Below are 17,897 nucleotides of genomic sequence, written 5' to 3' on the forward strand. Positions count from 1 at the left end.
GATTACCTACGCGCACATCACTCCCTACTTTCTATTCTGCTTCTCCTTCTCCCATTTTTTGTTGAGCCTGTTTTGTTTGGTTTCACTTCAAGTGGAGCATCTACCATCCTCTGTGCTGCTTTCGTTCGTCGCATTGCTAGTTGTCAGCGTTTGTTAACTCTTCTACTATCCGTCGTTGCCCCTTATTTGACTGCACAACAGTGACAACACAACTGCCTGAGACCTCTTTTCCATTCAGGTATGTTTTAAAAAATTTAAAACTTAATTAATTCCATTTCTTACTTGATCTATTTTCTGTGATAGTTGTTACTTGTTATTAAATTTTGTAATAGTTGTTAATTCATTATTTAATTCATTGTTAAACTTAAGGTAATTCGTGATAGTTATTTTGTGATAGTTGATAATTATTACTGCGTTTTTTATTTGTTAGTTGTTATTTAATTCATTGTTAAACTTAAGTTAATTTTGTGATAGTTGTTAGTTGTTACTGCTTTTTTATTTATGAATAATTCTGAATACAATTATTTGTTAGTTGTTATAGAATATTTGAATTCTGAATTTAATTATCCTAATAAAAATGATGTTTCTGATAAAGATGGTAAAGATGATGATGATGTCATAGAAGATGAAGATATTAGAGGATTTCAGTTTTAGATTTTTAGTTTATTAAAACATATAATTGTTACATTGTTATTTTTTTCTATTGTGTTTTATGATGAACTAGATGTTTTATCGTGAAGAATTTGAATGTATGTTCTAAAGTACTTGTTGTAATCATCTGAGAGGGAGGATCTGGTATTTATTCGACTAACTCATTTGTGCAGGTGTTGCAGGAACCGGTTCTCCTGAAGGAAATAACAAGCTATAGCTTCACAAGTGCAATTTGGAAGGGTTTCGTTCCACCAAGAATCGAGTTATTCTCTTGGTTTGTGTTGGTGAGGAGGGTGAATACTAAGGACAGACTGTGTAGACTATGTGTAATTAACCCAAATGATCGTATATGTGTCTTATGTGGTAAGTTTGTAGAGTCTGCTTTTCATTTGTTTGCTGGTTGTGAGATTTCCTGGCAAGTGTGGTGTGCTTAGCTATTCGCTCTTGGAAGGACATGAACCATGCCTGGTACACTCAAACAACACTTTGAAAGTTGGACGAATGCTGCAGCAAGAAGAGGTGAGAGGAGGAGGTGGGTGATTGGCTTCTTTGCTGTTATCTAAACAGTTTGGCTAGAACGAAATGATAGAATCTTCAGGAAACAAAGTTTATGTGTGGTAGATATTATTAGTAAATCCTTCTTGCTCTCCGATGAGTGGAGTGGTGGTGAACCCTATGGTTGTTGATGGCAATGCCGAAGATAACTAGGGGTTGTCATGACTAGAGTCGTCAGGTTGTTCTTCATTATTTTATATGCTCCACCTTGTTGTGTTGAGTTTTTTTTTCTTAAAAAAAAGTACTTGTTGTAATTATTGTACTAATGTACTATTTTAATTTATTATGTGTTTTGAGTTGAAAATTATTAAGTTTAAATGTCTATATTTGAGTAAGTATATATATATATTATCAAAAATTTATAATAATACGAGTTTACAAATTGAGTTTAGAAATCAAATTTAGGTCAACTCCACAAATTTACTTAAATTCGCGAGTTTGTCGACCTTAAAATCAAAATTATAAGTTATATACATACATCACACTTTTAATTGTTGATTTTGTATGAAAAATGAGTTTATAACTCTTATAATATTAAAATAGTCATTGCTAATTTGGAAGATAGCGACCGCAAATTACCTACGGTTTTTCTATCTGCCACAATTTGATACGATAGCTGCGATTTGCATCCAATCGCTTCAATGTGACACAGAATCAACTTGGATTAGCGTCGATTTCATGAAGCCCTGCCGCTAACCCTATCCCAATTTAGTGATTTCACAAAAAAATCAGTCTATTTGACCCAAAATATATAGTGGGGAATGCGTGAAAGGAGAGTAGAAGCAGCGAACCCCTGTTTTCTGCTCCACCGTGCGCCATGTGTCACCCTGGAGTCGCCTAGTTGCCGACCCAACCTCCTCTCACCATTGTCAACCGTTCCCCTCTACTCTATAGTATATTAAACCCTAATCCCTCATTCACGGTGTGCATAACTCGCACCTGTTCTCTGCATCCCCATGCGCGTCTGTGCCATCTTTGAGTCGTGTGGCTGCCCAGGCATTCTGCTCTCGCCGTCGTCAACCGTTCCCCTCTCCTCCACCCCTTATTGCCTCGTCCATCGTACGTGATCTGAGCTATCACGGCCTCTATCTTGGTTCGTTCTTCCATTTGAATTTGTTCTCTATTTTCATCAAAATTTTCTATATCTTCTTGGTTCAGATTATACTTTCAGGTTAATTGGATTTAGATTTTGTCTATATCTTCTATTAATTCAGGTTAATTTTTGCTGTATAGAGTTAAAGAATTTAAAGGTACCACTATTGTGTTTTGAGTTGGTCTGATGGAATTAGAACATTAAGTTTGTATATAATTTCTCTTTTTTTTTCTTCTGTCTTCTTGCGTTTGTGAATTGTGACATGGGAGCCCCATTGTGGCTCATGTCCTTAAGTTGTTTGATGAAATGCCCCAACAAAGTGATACATACCAGACCAGCTATTAAACTTTTGTGTATTGCGAAATGAGTTTTTGTTGGCATATATTGTGTCAAGTCTATAATAGGTTAAATATAGAACTCGACATGGGAGAATAGCGCTTCTCATTCAATACCTTGATAGATTTTATAGCTTTTTCTAGAGAGAGAAAAGAGAGTAACACAGTGTAGTGCCACTGTGTCAGATACCAGTCTTTACAATTATGATTGGACATTGAAACTGTGTAGAATTGAAGAAAGTCATGATTGTTGATTAAGAAAGAAACTTATAGCTTCCATAAGAAGAGAGAAGATATACAAAAGGGGGATCCAATTAATGCTTGGATAATAGAAACCATATAGAGAATATTCAGATAGAATGGACCAAAAAAGCCTAACAATTTCATATGAGGAACTAATGGTAAGTAGCATTTGGTTTTGATTAAATAGAAATAGAAATTTAACTAAGAGAAAAGTTGTTTTCTTTTGCTGGCATTGAGATGTTAAACTATGCCTGAAGTTGTGTACTTGACTAGATTAAATTTGTGACTATTGATATATGACCATATATTTATTACATGTCAAGAATTGTGATTCTTTGTATTAAGCTAGGAGTATTCGAACTTAAAGCTTGCTTAGAGTCATTAGTATGCTGAATAACTAGCATAAAGATCCTCCGTGTTCTTTAAGAATTTGAGCTTTTTAATAGGATTGCCCATGTGATTTTCAGAATGGAAAAGAAGTCATTTATCTTATAAAAGTGCCTCTTTACCACCTAAAAATATGAACTAAAACTGAGCCGTGGCAATACACATATCACATAATGGAGCTGGATTAATTTTCTTCAATTAGAAATTTAGAATGCTTTTATACTATATGCAATCCACTAGTTATTAATTAAATAGTAAGGCACATCGTTTGGTTTTGGTATGCATCTCATAATCTCACTAAGCATGTTGTTCTGTAGTTAATAAAAATAAAGTGAAACACACCAAGTCATGTAATTAATTTGATTTTCTTAATTAGAAAACTGACCTCAACAAAGAGTGTACACACCAAGTCATGTGATTAATATAATATTCTTTCTTATCTTTGTGTTTCTCATCGTTATTTTGATGCATGTGGTGCCTTGTGTATATTAGATTTTAATTAAATTGGTTTAGAAACTTGGTTTGTGTAGTTTAAGAAGTGGTGGTGGGTGAAAAATTGCATAATTGATAAATGCTATATTAGAATGCATAACCTGTTGCAAGAGTTAGGCATGAGAATAATTCGACAAAGTTCTTCAAATGATCCATGGAAGTGGAGTAGCATATGGCGCAAAGAGGATTTTCAACGTATTATGTTTGGAAATACGGTATGTAGTTTTAGATTTTTTAATTTTATAGAGTTAATGGGTAATTAAAGTATGTAAAACCCGGTTAATTAATGACTAATTAACCCATAAATTAGAATTTATTGTAGAAAGCAAAAAATGTGATTTTTATGGCTTAATATGATAGAGGAAGTTGAGACGAGAATTTCGATACCAATTTTATAGAAATCAGACCAAGATTAGACCGAACGGGCCAAACTAGGCAACCGGACCCATAGTGGGCCCTTGGGCCAACCAAACTAAACCTAAAAGGCTAAAACCCTAATTTTCAGCACTCTCTCTCCTCACTTGACACTCATACATGCTGAAATGAGGAACATGGGGGAAGAACACTCTCTCAAAGTTCTACCCCTTGTTTGATCTTCAAACCACCATAACTTTTGATCTAGAGCTCCGATTGCTGCACCGTTTGCAGCCATGCATTCACCGCAAAGGGCTCTACAAAACTCACTACTTTATTTTTGAGGTAAGCCACGATTTCATCTCAGTTCTTCATCCTTTAATTTTGAATTTCATGGAAAAAATGTTGAGATTTTGGACTCTTTGATGTTATATGACCCAACTCTCTTGAAAGAGATAATTAATCTTGTCTCTTTAAACTTTGAGTGTGGTAAGATTCTCAATTCTAGTAGAATATGTTGGTTTATGATACTTGGGTATTGAATTATTGTGTTTGGGTATGATAATTATGGCTTAGGTAGTGTGTATGTGAATATTGAAGATTGATTGAGATTTCGAAAAGCTTGAAAAAGGGCTTTGGTGTGCAAAAATCTGTTCTTGAAGGTGTTGAGACCTTGAGAGCTTGTAGAAAAGTGATTTTGAAGTGCTCCGATTGAGCGTGGGAAATCGGCTAAGGTATGGTCTCGGGTTCTTGTATCAAAAATATAATGTGGTGTGAAAACTTAGGCTAGAAGTCCTAAGATAGGAATTGAATTGTTGATGTTGTTGAATGGTTGTGATGTATGGTATGGTCATATATGTGATTATGAATATTGATGCCTTGATGGTATGATCCATGAGAGATATGCATGTTGTGATATATGCTTGATGATTGATTGAGGTTGAATTATGGGTGAAACCATGTTGATGGTGAGTATGATATTGATTATGTGTAATGATGGTTGATTGGAAATGATGTTGTTGGAAATTGGTATGAGAAAGAGTATATGACATGAAAATGTATTTGAGATTGAGTTAATTGAGTGAGATGGATTAAAATGATGAGATGGAGTTTTGTGAATTTTGGTAAAAAAAAATGTGAATGTATGAGTTGAGGAGGCTTGAGGTTGATTTTTGGTATGTTTTGGTTGATTTTGAAAATGGTTGGAATTGGTTTGTTTTGAAAATGACACTTTGTGGTTTTGTGTGAAAATGTAGTTTTTGGGCATAATTTGACGGAGCATAACTTGGGCTCCGGATTCCCGATTTGTGCCAAACTTGTTTAGAAATAAAATTGAATCCGGGATGTTTATGCCGTTCAAAGAACGGGCGAAAAATGATTTGAAACGGAGAAGTTATGCCCGTCGAAAAATTGGGGTTTGAAACTGTGAATTTTGCAGCTCTTAACTTAGAAAAAATTTTGGCAGAACGCGCACCCACGCGTAAGCATGGCTGACGCGTACGCGTCGTTTTCACTACCCAAGCGTGCGCGTGGGCAACGCATACACGTCGATGAACTGCACCAAATACCCAGTCACATTCCCGAGAGTTGTGCGAGAATTGTGCCGATTTTGTGCGTGGGGCACAAAACGCACCCACGCGTACGTGTGGCTGACGCACACGCGTCACTCGGCTTTCCTCCCATCCACGCATGCGTGTGGGCGACGCATACGCGTTGATGTACTTTGTGGCTTTCCACGTGTGCGTGTGGGCGATGCGCACGCGTTACCCTGTTTTCATCCCAAAGTTGATTTTTAAGTTTTAAAAGCAAAATTTCATACTTTTAAGCCTTCGATCTCACCCTTTGTGTCTTAAATTATTATGATGTGCTTAGCAATGGGAAGCTAGGGAGTATGGTAACTTGTGAATGAAGAAAGGAGAGAAATAATGATCAATTTATGATCAAATATGATTGTATGAGATACGGAGGATGGCGGTGGAAGTGCTTTATGTGCCATGAGCCAATGGGCTGTATTTGTTAATAAATTGGCTGGATATGGATTGAATTGTGAGCTGGATGGCTGAGTTATTGCTGAGTTACGGTGGAGCCATTATTAAATTATGGCCGAGTATAATTGCATATATGATATTGAATGAAATATGAATGTTGCACTTCCACCATCTGAGATACGAGTTTCCCTGAAAGAAAGCAATGGCTAGCCTCCACGTGCTCCAGGTGGATACTCGATACTCTGCTGACCCTATGTCGTAAGTGTGGCTGGACACTGTGAAAGTTCGGGATGAGCTCGCCCCCGTGAATATACACTAGTGAGGGTGTTGGATATGAATTATGATTATGTTGAGTATAACTCGAGTTGGGATGCACGACAGAGGGACAGTCCAATGGTTAGCTACCAAGACTTGTTAGGTTGGCTTTATAACCGACAGATGAGACTCATCAACCATTAGGACAGGCATGCATCATATGCATATTATGTGAATTGTTTGGAATTGCCTAATTGACTACATATTACTTGCTAATTGTCTAAATGTTGTATCTGTTTCCTATTTGTATATCTCTTGTCTGATATAACTGTGTTTGCCATATTATACTCCTGCTGGTGGTTGAGAGGTCTGAAGGATTTGGAAAGGGAGGTATTAGTTAGACTGAAGATCTTTAGTCAGTTGCCATTTGTGGTTTAGTCTGTTTATAAGCTTTGAATTATCTGTTGGAAGTTCTAGGATTGCCTTCGGCTTTCCCTAGACATTACATGTTAGATATGTGGGCACTGTTACCTTACTGAGAACCTCTGGTTCTCACCCATGCAGATTTTGTGGTTTTCAGATGTAGGACGTGAGGTTTTTCGCTGAAGCATGCTGGAGACTTCTGCATTAGCGAAGATCCTTGGTTCTCGGGACTCTATTTTGGTTTTATATGTTTTGCTTAGATACTTTTATCTCCATTAAATAATACAAACTATGATGACTTCTCTTAGAGGTGGTTTTGGAGAATAGGTTTTCTGTATCTTTGTCCCTTTGGGTTTTCTCTGGGTTTCTTACTTTATTTACATGTATATATTTTTATGCTCGGACCAGTTATCTTCGCAACCGGATCTTTAGTTTTGATATTCATGTTTTTGGCACTCTTTTGTATATATATAATCTCGCGTTAGCTTATTTCCTTTGTCCGTTACGTTTTCGATCGGAGTGTTGCATTTTCAAGTTACGATTTTGTTTTACTCCTTTTTTCTTCAAAGGCTCCTAGTTATAATCATTTTTCACACTACTATACGTACCAAATTTTATTTTTAGAGGTCGTAATACCTTGCCATCTCTGAATTATGACTTAAGCATAAGACTCTGTATGGTAAGGTGTTACAAAGTAATATAATATTTTTGTGGCTTTTTTGTATGTAGGTCATTGATGATGTTAAGGCCGTGCAATTGGCCGTGCAATCGATTGAACCATATGAAGAAAGAAATATGACATTAAGAGCAGAAACATTATCAAGAATGAGACGACTTGAGTTTCTCAAAATAAAAAGTGTTAGTTTTTTCTGAAAGCTTTAATAGCATTTTTAGCGAATTGCTATATCTTGAGTGGGAAAATTATCCGTTTACTTTTCCATCCTTTTGTAAGCTATCCAAGCTTTTGAAATTAGTCTTGCAAAGGAGGAACATCAAGCAACTATGGGATGGCATAATGGTACTACTAATAAATAAAACTTGTGAAATTAAGAGAATTGAGGATGTTGAATTGCCCGAAAATAGTAGAGAAGGAAAGGCTGAGTGGAATAGGTAGTTCATGGATGAGAGAGTACATTAAGGTGTGTGTGTGTATTGTTCTTCCCATTATTCCTACTCTTGTTTACAGGGTGTGCATCTAATAATTAGGGTTGTTTGTGTTTTGTGGTTACAGGTACACAATGAATCCACTGATAGACTTGCTATTGTAATTCCAGGGAGTGGAGTTCCAATTCAATGTGGTTTAAGCATTAGAATAAGGGGGTAGATAATTTAATGTGGATAGAATCATTTCCAAATGCCAATGACAACAATTGGACTGACATTGCCCTTTGTGCCGAGATTGTTGTTCAATTTGCACCACCGCCCCTTATTGAGCTCTACTTTTACGACCAAACAGGAAAAGCCAATCTCGTCAACTATGTTGGTTGGCTTGAAAAGGAAGAGGAGGTGACGGATGAATTGGTTCACCTCTGCCTATTCTATTTTTCTCGCTAACTACTCCTTCGGGATGAAAAGCAGTAGGGGTGTTCATGGGTCGGGTGAAACCGGGTTTGATGTGACCCAAACCCGGCCCGAAATATATACCGGGTCTATTTGTTAGACTCAAACTCGACTCTAAACCCGATGAAACCTACACACTTTTGGGTCACGATTATACCGTGTGAAAACTGGGTCATTAACATTACCTTCTTGTAAGATAGCATGTGAAAATACCCAAATTTCCAAGACTCCAACCATTATTTGACATGGTAAAATCCATTTAGAAAAATATAACAAGAACCAACCTTTCCTAAAATTAAAGCATAACCACAATCAATACTAATATTGTCTAATAACACCAAATATTTAAATCAATACAAATAACACAATATTATGCATTAGTCTAAAATCTTATGCATTTTAAACATAAAACATTAACTTATAGTCTTATAATGACTAATAACACAAAATATTAAGGTTTACAATACTTAAATTCTATATAAGAATATCTATCACCCATCACTAATAACACAAAATATTAATTGTGTATGATGACTGGGCCACCGGGCTGAGTTCGGGTGACTCGAGCTATGGCACGGGTCCGACCCGAAATAATGACCAGGTCTATTTTTGAGACCCTTACTTGACCCTAGATCCGGTGAAATCATACCAAATTAGCCCCTAAAAAGTTCAGTGCCGGGTCGGGTCTTCGGGTCGGGTCAGGCCATGAACACCCCTAAAAAGCAACATGATCTTGATGGATCCCGCTTTGAATTCAAAATAGATTACCACAACTATGTCGATAATGGGCATTTGTGTTTGGAAGTGAAGAAGTGGGGAATGTGTGTGGTGAACCAGGATTTGGAGTAACCCAACTCTGGCAGATATTGATTTAATTTGATTATTTCCCAACTCACAGGTATTCTTTCAACATTTCAATGTCCAATCTTTTCCAACCTTTGACATTCACATCACCAAATTAAACATCATTTTTCTGTTTTATTTTCCCATTCATGTAATAATTTTTCTTCAAGGTCTGTATGTCATTTTGAAATATAAACGATTTATCTATAACTTCTTTATTTTTTCTTTTCTTATCAGCGCTATTTTTCCATTTCAACCAAACACACACTAAGCTTCCAGTGGATTCTATTGGAGTACAACACAGGAGGCTTTTCTTCCCATGTTCTATATTTCTGCTATTCTTACTGTTATTGTCACTCTATGCTGCTATGTTATTTGAGTATGAAGCTTAAAGTTTGGCTGATATTATATAATCTATGTCCTTGTTGGAGAGAAGAGGATTGAGATATGTTGAGGGTGATTCATAATTAATATGAGTAACTGGAACTCATAAGAGAATAACTTATTAGTGTTCATGCTACCATGTTGCTGAAACGCACTTGGCTTTCTTGGAACATTTGATGTAAATGGTGATATCCATGTTTCAAAATAAAGTTGCATTCTTTATTTATGTGTAGAGATATTTTTAGTGGTTATTGGCTTTTTTTTCTATATTTGCCTCCACTTGATGTTATCAATAAGTTGAGATTCTTGTTTGATTTCTATTTTTTTTAAAAAAAGGAGACTGAGAAATGTGAATGTGATATAGTAAACTCCGTGAGGCAATAGAGTATTATATATGCTGTTGCAACTATCAAGTATCCATGGAAAATTAACTTTTTGGTAGCATTATTGTATTAGTTATGATTGCTTTGCTTCTAGCAGTACTTGCATATTTGTTAGCCTAATTAATGTAAAGATTTTAATATGCTTCTGTTTTAATTTTACGAATCCTTAAAGCAATAATTTATATATTTGTAGGCTTTCTCTTCAGTGACTATTGGAAGCATATAGGGACAATCAGGTCACTCTTTGAGATAAATTTAGCCCTCACCGAATATGTAAGTGTCATATTTATCATAATCTAGCAGCAAGCAAGTTTATAATTATGTTTTTGTTTCCTACCAAAAATATTTCATTAACTAATTTTCATTGATTAGGATTTAAGATCAGTCACATTACGTTTGTAAATTCAGCCATCCAGATTTTGCTTTTACGAAGCAAGAAAACCAATGTATACATCAAGGAGAAACTTACCACCATCGAATATTGACAATAGCAAGGTTAGTACAGAAAATAAATATAATACTAACTTGGTAGTATTTTATAACTAAGTATCAAAAGTTATATGTATCATTGGCTTAAGTGTGTGTTCAATTATTTAATTAGACTAAAACATTGTTATTTATCCTTCTGCAGATTGTTGACTCAATAGTATCGCATGGATGAATTCCGTGGAAAGACAGAGTGAAAAATAGAATCTTAGGATTGAACTTCTTTTGACTTGAAGCAAACATTTTTTTTTAATTTGACTATGCAATTCTTAGCAAGAGATTTACTATGTTGATATTTTTATAAAGATATTATTTTATATTTCAGTTAATTTTGTTGTTTTTGCCATAAGTTTATATTCAATAAATGAAAAATATTAAGATTTATAGTATTAGAAAAATCCAAAAAAGGCCAAAAAATTTATCTTTAAAATTAAACAAAAAAATCAGCATTTTTTAAAAGAATTTTTTTTTTAAATTTGTATTGAAAATAGCGGCGGCTATATAACCGCCGCAAACAGTTATAAATAAAAAACGTAATAACATTGCGGCAATTTGTAACCACCGGTAAAAAATGGAGTAAATTCTAATACTTGTATATTGTGGTGGTTTAAAACCGTCGCTAAATTAATTGCCGCAAATTACTGATTCTATGGCGGTTATACCAGCGGTTGCTGAAAACCGCCGTAAAACCTAATTTCCGCCCCCATAATCAGGACGGACCATTGAACCGTCGACCTTTAATTTTGTGATGGTTTAAAATCACCGTTATTGGGAAAATAAACCGCCACTAAACAACGCCTCTGTTGTAGTGTTATGTGAAGAGACTATTTCCTTAGTCCCCACAATATGTAAATTCGTGAACAAAATGTTACATATCTATAAATTTAATGCGTAATTTTAAAATTCAAGAATGATTATTAATAGGCTTAAAATTTAGAATGGTGATGAGATCTCTATTTTAAAGATTATCTAAGAAAGGAATTAGAACAGCCTGACGAAAAGAATGTGGTTAAATTGCTAGCACGAATGTTTAGATATCACATCTAGGTTTAGTTTGGTAAATTTTTTATTTTTTAAAAGTAATTTATAAAACATAATTTTTAAAATTTAGTTTTTTAAAATTATAATATTTATATTTAATAAATTAAATTAAAAATAATTTTTAATAAACATAAATCGCTATCTTTATGTAATTCGAATCAGGCTGGTTCGAACTACAAACGTTAATAAATCGAACCAGGGTGGTTCGAATTAGTGGCAGAAAAAAATTGAGCGTAATTCGAACCAATATGGTTCGAACTCGAGATGAATGTAATTCGAACTGGTCAAGTTCGAATTATGCATTGGAAATCAAAACAAGTAATTCGAACCACCCTGGCTCGAATTACCCTTGGCGAGCTCCTTCATAATTCGAACCAACCTGGTTCGAATTAGTGGTGATTCGGCTATATAAGGAGTTCGAAGCACCCTCATTCGAACTATTCTTCCTTCCCCCTACCCCACCAAATCTCAGAGAAAACGACCCAGATTTGCCTGTCATACAAAGTCACCGTGAAGCACCTGGCCGTCTTCAGATTTGCCTCAATACACTTTACCAAATGTTGACTGAATTGTTGTCCGGTTTCCATCTGGGCCTCAGCCTCTCTCCCCTTACGAACAAATAGTTCGGCAAGCCTTCCGTATGTTGCCTTCACTAGTGAGGATACAGGAAGGTTTTTGACACCCTTGAGGATTGAGTTCACACATTCCGAGATATTCGTCGTCATGTGACCGAATCTCCAACCCTCATCACGATGCTGAGTCCACAATGAATAATCAATCCGGTTCGCCTACTCACACATCGCCGGGTCTTCAGACTGCAGTATATCAATCTAGTAATCAAACTCAACCTCGGTCTTGGCATACGCCGCATTCACAAGAAGCCTCCGTGCATCTTTGCCCTTGAAGGTTAGGGCAAAATTAGCAGCTACGTGTCAAATGTAGAATGCGCGGTATGCAGATGGAGGTAACCATCCTCCATCAGGAGCCTCTAGCGCAGCCTTGATGCTGTTATGCCTGTCCGATATAACCAGCAGACCCGGCTGCGGTGTCACGTGCTGACGAAGGTGACAGAGAAAGAATGTTCAGGACTCAGCATTCTCACCCTCTACTAGTGCGAATGCAACAGGTAGAATCTTGGAGTTCCCGTCCTGTGCAATTGCGATGAGCAACGTTCCCCCGTACTTGCCATACAGATGGGTGCCATCGATGCTGATTAGCGGCTTGCAATGGCGGAAGGCCTCGATGCAAGGTGGAAAAGTCCAGAAAAGTCTGTGAAAATACGCTTGAGACTCTCCACCTGTCCTCCAACTCGAACGGGGCTCGTCCTTAGGACTGCAACAGTACAAGGCATCGTCAGCTGGACACCCAACACCCACCTAGGTATCTCGTTGTATGACTCATCCCAATCACCGTAGATGAGGGCAATAGCCTTCTGCTTTGCCATCCAGACCCTCCTGTAAGTCGGCCTAAACCCAAAGTGTGCTGCGGTGGCGTTCAGGAGCATCTTTATGCTGACGGATGCATCAGCCCTAACCATTGGCATAATGAACGCCGAAATCACATGATAATCCAAACTCTTGTGGTCACTCGAGATGGATGTGGCCAGGCAAGTGTGAGGTCCATTGTACCGTTTGACCTCCCAAATGCCCTTGCGCTTCCGGAGACTCAGCCGAATCAACCATGTGCACCCATTCCCAAACTCGGAACACTTGCCCACATACCGGCGATGATCGGACTCCACTACCTTGTACTGTACCCCTCGCCGGATGCTGTAAGTCTTCACACTTAGAAGGGCCTCATCTTTATCCTGAAATTGCTGACCAACCTGGAACTCTGTCAGACCAGCAGTCCCTTCCGCATCTCTAGCTCCGAATCCAACAGAGTGCCCAGAAACCCCCTCCTGCCTCATGGCATCCAAGTCCAAAGAGAAAAAATGTGGTGGATACTGCTGTGTGCCAGTGCTAGAACCACCCGCCGCCAATGCAGGCTCACTCGGTCCAATATCATCGCCGCTGTCATCGTCAATCATATCCGGCTCGACGTCATCCTCATCTGCATCACCCAACACTCCGTCTCCAACGCCAAGCGGTGCAACGCCGAGTAAATCGTCCGGCAGATTTTCCCTTGAATGTACGTCTTCACCTACGCTGCCGTTGAGATCAACAGCAAAAAACGGGGAGGTGACAGCTTGGACCACTGGCTGGTAAACAGCGACGGAGGAAGAAGCAACGGCAGGTCGGGAACTAGAACCGGCTGGTGTGGCTAAAGTGGTGGTATTCCGGTTCGAACCCCGTGAGCTGGATACCAACTCTGGGGTCCTGACCTCCTGAAACTGTCGCCGACAAAGAAACATTACCTGTAAGTCCTCATCACTACTAATCGTGAAACAATCATACTTCACGGTATCCTGGAGCACCGTGACTGGAATGCGATAGAAAAACTTCTTCACCCGCTTCGCATCTTCCAGATCGAGCTTCGTCAGTACAGATCTAACAAGGTCATCATAGCTCGTCCTAGGAGTTACGACAATACAGAGAGGATCTTTATCTGTGAACTTCACTCCGGAACGAGTTTTCCTCTTAATGGATCCTCTGTGGTGAACCAGAACAACAAAACTCTCCTCACTAGCCATCGTACTCCCTCTAATGAGACCAACTCACGTTTAGAACGCTTATATAGACCTCTCTCTCCCACTAATTTGAACCGGCCTGGTTCGAATTATGGTTTGTTTAATTCGAACCAACCTGGTTCGAATTACTAAGGCCGGATTCTCTCTCTATAATTCGAACCACTCAGGTACGAATTACGTGCATTCAAGGTTCGAACCAAGTTGGTTCGATTTATTAACAACACACAACTTGTAATTCGAACTGCTCTGGTTCGAATTACTACCACATGCAGTTCGAACCATATTGGTTCGAATTATATTAATATATGATCTGGCGCATTACTGAAACCATTTTCGGTTTGGCTTATATACGTAAATTCTACATGGCAATGACTTATAATGGTTTTTTACCCTAAATATTAATATAAAAATTAAATTTGAATATTAATTAATGTACGATGTTATATTATTAGACTTTTTAATTTTGATAAGTACAAGTCAATTTTAAAAAACTTTTTTTAAATACTTTCGAAAGCGCCTCTAACTTTTAAAAGCTGCAAGCATATACACATAAACTTTTAAATTTATCAAACATAAAATAAAATACTTATGCTTTTAAAAAGTACAAACACTTTTTTAAAAAATTTTACTAATCAAGTTTTAAGTAAGGCAATTAAAATGAGTTAATAATGTAAAAAAAATTAATGGGTTTTGTTTTGATTAAACCGGAAAAAAATGAACTGACTCATTAACTTGTTTAATTTTGTTTTAATTATTATTTTTTTTCCAATCTAACCCAAACTCCCAAAATTAATTATTTCGGTTTTTCTTTATAGAAAAAAAAATTGACAATATGAAAGAGGTAAACGAGTTTAGTCTGTTTAGTTTGATAAACCTTTTTTTTTTAATGGCTCAGGTCACTATTATAGAAGCTTATGCATATTTAATATATGATTTATATGAATAGTTTAATCTACTTAAAATAATACACCAGGGTATAGTTGACCCGTGACAGCCCTACATTAGAGGACCAGGATGTCAAATTGAAACAATAGAAAATATTATAGGATCGAGTCATGTCACGCATTAAAAGATAGGATTAGTTTTATATAACAAAGAAGCAAATTTAATATATATTAAGCTAAATCTGTGGAAAGATCAGATTCACTAAAGTAATTTAACGTTGCTAAGAACAGGGATGTCTATTGGTTTGCGCTAACCTACTACGTTGCCATAGATTTTTACTCAATTCAACGAGAAAATTACGGAGTCGTTTTATTGGTTCGTTTGAATTCAAAAAATTATCCATCTATAACATGAGGATTGAGTGGCGGTGGCATGGGTTTACTATTTTTTAATCTATAAAACCAGTGGAAGAATTTTGTTGGGACAATAGTATTATGGAAAATGCTATGTGTCCTTTAAAATTTAGCCTTTAAATTTAAATAATATTATTTAAATAAATTTTAGTTAAAAGACATTCCTAATTTGTAGCTAAACATGTTGTAATTAAAGTTAATTTAAATTTCAAATACTAGAATTTCTTTAACTTCCTACCTACTTCATAAAATAGTTATTTTATTAGTTTTTTATTTATTTGCACGTCCCCCTCCCCTCTCTCGTGTACGTTCTTTTTTTTTTCTTCTCTCTTCTTTACAAAAATTTTCATAGAAGAGTATTATTTCTCTACAGGTAAATTTATTATTTCATATTTAACATTTTATTATTATTATTATTATTATTATTAGATGAGTCGTGCTATTTTGTTTCTATTTCGAGTGACTTACATACTAACTCAAAACTCATTCATCATTATTTTAATAAGATTATATTAATATTTGAATTAAATAATAAATAATCAGTGTATATATCAATATTCTTTTCTTCTTCTTTATTTTTTCTTTCTTTCTTTCTTTCTTTTATTTTTTTTGAATTTTTTCATTTCTTATTTGAATATTAACGCTTTTAAAATTATTAAAATGTATGTTCGTAAAAATTAATTTTTTTCAATTGTAACACATCTAAAATTATTAAATTATACATAAAATATTTTTAAAACACATCCAAAATTATAAATCTAAAATTTAAATTTAAGCATTAAAAATAAAATTAATTTTTTATATCTTATTCGAGAAAAACTCATCTAATATTTCTCTTTTTTTAATAGTTAGATTTTTTCGTTACTTATTTTAATATTAATGCTTTTAAAAGTATTAAAATGCTTGTTTGTAAAAATTCAATTTTGTTTTCAATTGTAACACATCTAAAATTATTAAGTGATACAAAAAATATTTCTAAAACACATCCAAAATCATAAATCAAAAATTTAAATTTAAACATTAAATATAAAATTAATTTTTTTTATATCTTATTCGATAAAATTCATCTAATATTTCTCATTTTTTTATTATTTGTTGAATTTTATCGTTACTTATTTGAACATTAATGCTTTTAAAATTATTAAAATGTATGTTTGTAAATATTGATTATTTTTCATTTATTACACATCTAAAATTATTGACTTATATACAAAACATGTTTGAAACACATCCAAAATTTTAAGACGGTTTAAGATTTATTTTAAAATTTTAAATTCAAAATTTTGAATTATAACTAATTTGATTTTTGGATGTGTATTTAAATTGTAATTATAATATATTAATAATTAAGTATATTAAATTTAAAATAGAAATTTAAAATTTAAATTTAAATTTTAAATTTCAGTTTTATTTAGTTTGTATTTTGAATGTGTATTTAATTTTAAAAAGACACTAAATCTATTTAAAATTTTTAGATATGTTTGTTTTATTTTTTTAAAATTATTGTAATAAAAGGCTGAATATTGTACAACTTTTAAAGGATACCTAGTTGAACTGAAGAAAATTCTGTTAGCAATAACGCAATAATGCATAAATAGAGATAAGATACTTTATTGAGGTCCATTTTTTTTGTCATATATTGAGGCCCATTTGTTGAACTTTTTAACAAACATATCCAATATTGGGCTCTACTTCTCTAGAACTATTTTGGGGTTCTACTCTTGGCCGAAAAAAATGCAATATTCGGCCCAGTTCTGTAATCTGTACTATGCTATTTTTTAATCTTTTTTCCTTCCTCTATTTAACTTTTTTTCATGTAAAAAGTAATTATTTTTTAAAAAATAAATTTTTTATCTAAAATCAAATTAATTTATTAATCTAAATAATTTTTTTTAACAAAAAATAAATTTACTCTTTTAGTTAACCTTTACCATATGTAATCCTACATTTTAATTAATAAATTTAAAAATAAATTAATTATATTTATAATTTTTATTTTAATATAAATACTATTATATATTTTTTATTAAAATTTTTTGCTCTTCCAAAAATTTCTTTCGAAATCCACCACAGCGCCACTTTACACAACATACCCACTCTAACGATGACATTCTTACTCAAACCCAAAGGTACCCGCTCCTATTCCCCGTTTTAGTGATTCTTAATTTGTTTAGTCATTAGACATTGATTTAAGTATGTTACTCATAAACAATTCTAAATCTAATAACATTTTTGTTTTTTCTACATTTTTTTCCTTTAATTTCTCACTTTATTTCTACTAGTTTTAATTTGACGCAATTTTAATTTATTTTATTGTTCACTTTTTTTTTTAATTTGTTAGTTGCATATTGTATCATTAATGATCTTTACTTATCTTTATTAGGAGCGGCAATAAATAGATAGGATAAGATTTGGAGTTAATCTTAATATATATGGATTGAGATTTTTATATAAACTTAATCCTATCCTATTCGTTTTTAATCTGCAGATATCCGAT

General features: G+C 34.6%; 1 protein-coding gene across 1 annotated transcript; it reads right to left on the minus strand.

Moving 5' to 3' along the window:
• Positions 1–12,686: 12,686 nt before the first annotated feature.
• LOC107464562 (uncharacterized) lies at positions 12,687–14,105 on the minus strand. The gene has a single exon (XM_016083484.1). The coding sequence runs from the start codon at positions 14,103–14,105 to the stop codon at positions 12,687–12,689; it is 1,419 nt and encodes a 472-aa protein (XP_015938970.1).
• Positions 14,106–17,897: the final 3,792 nt, after the last annotated feature.

This window comes from Arachis duranensis, chromosome 9 (assembly GCF_000817695.3).
Source record: "Arachis duranensis cultivar V14167 chromosome 9, aradu.V14167.gnm2.J7QH, whole genome shotgun sequence".
Lineage (NCBI taxonomy): Eukaryota > Viridiplantae > Streptophyta > Magnoliopsida > Fabales > Fabaceae > Arachis > Arachis duranensis.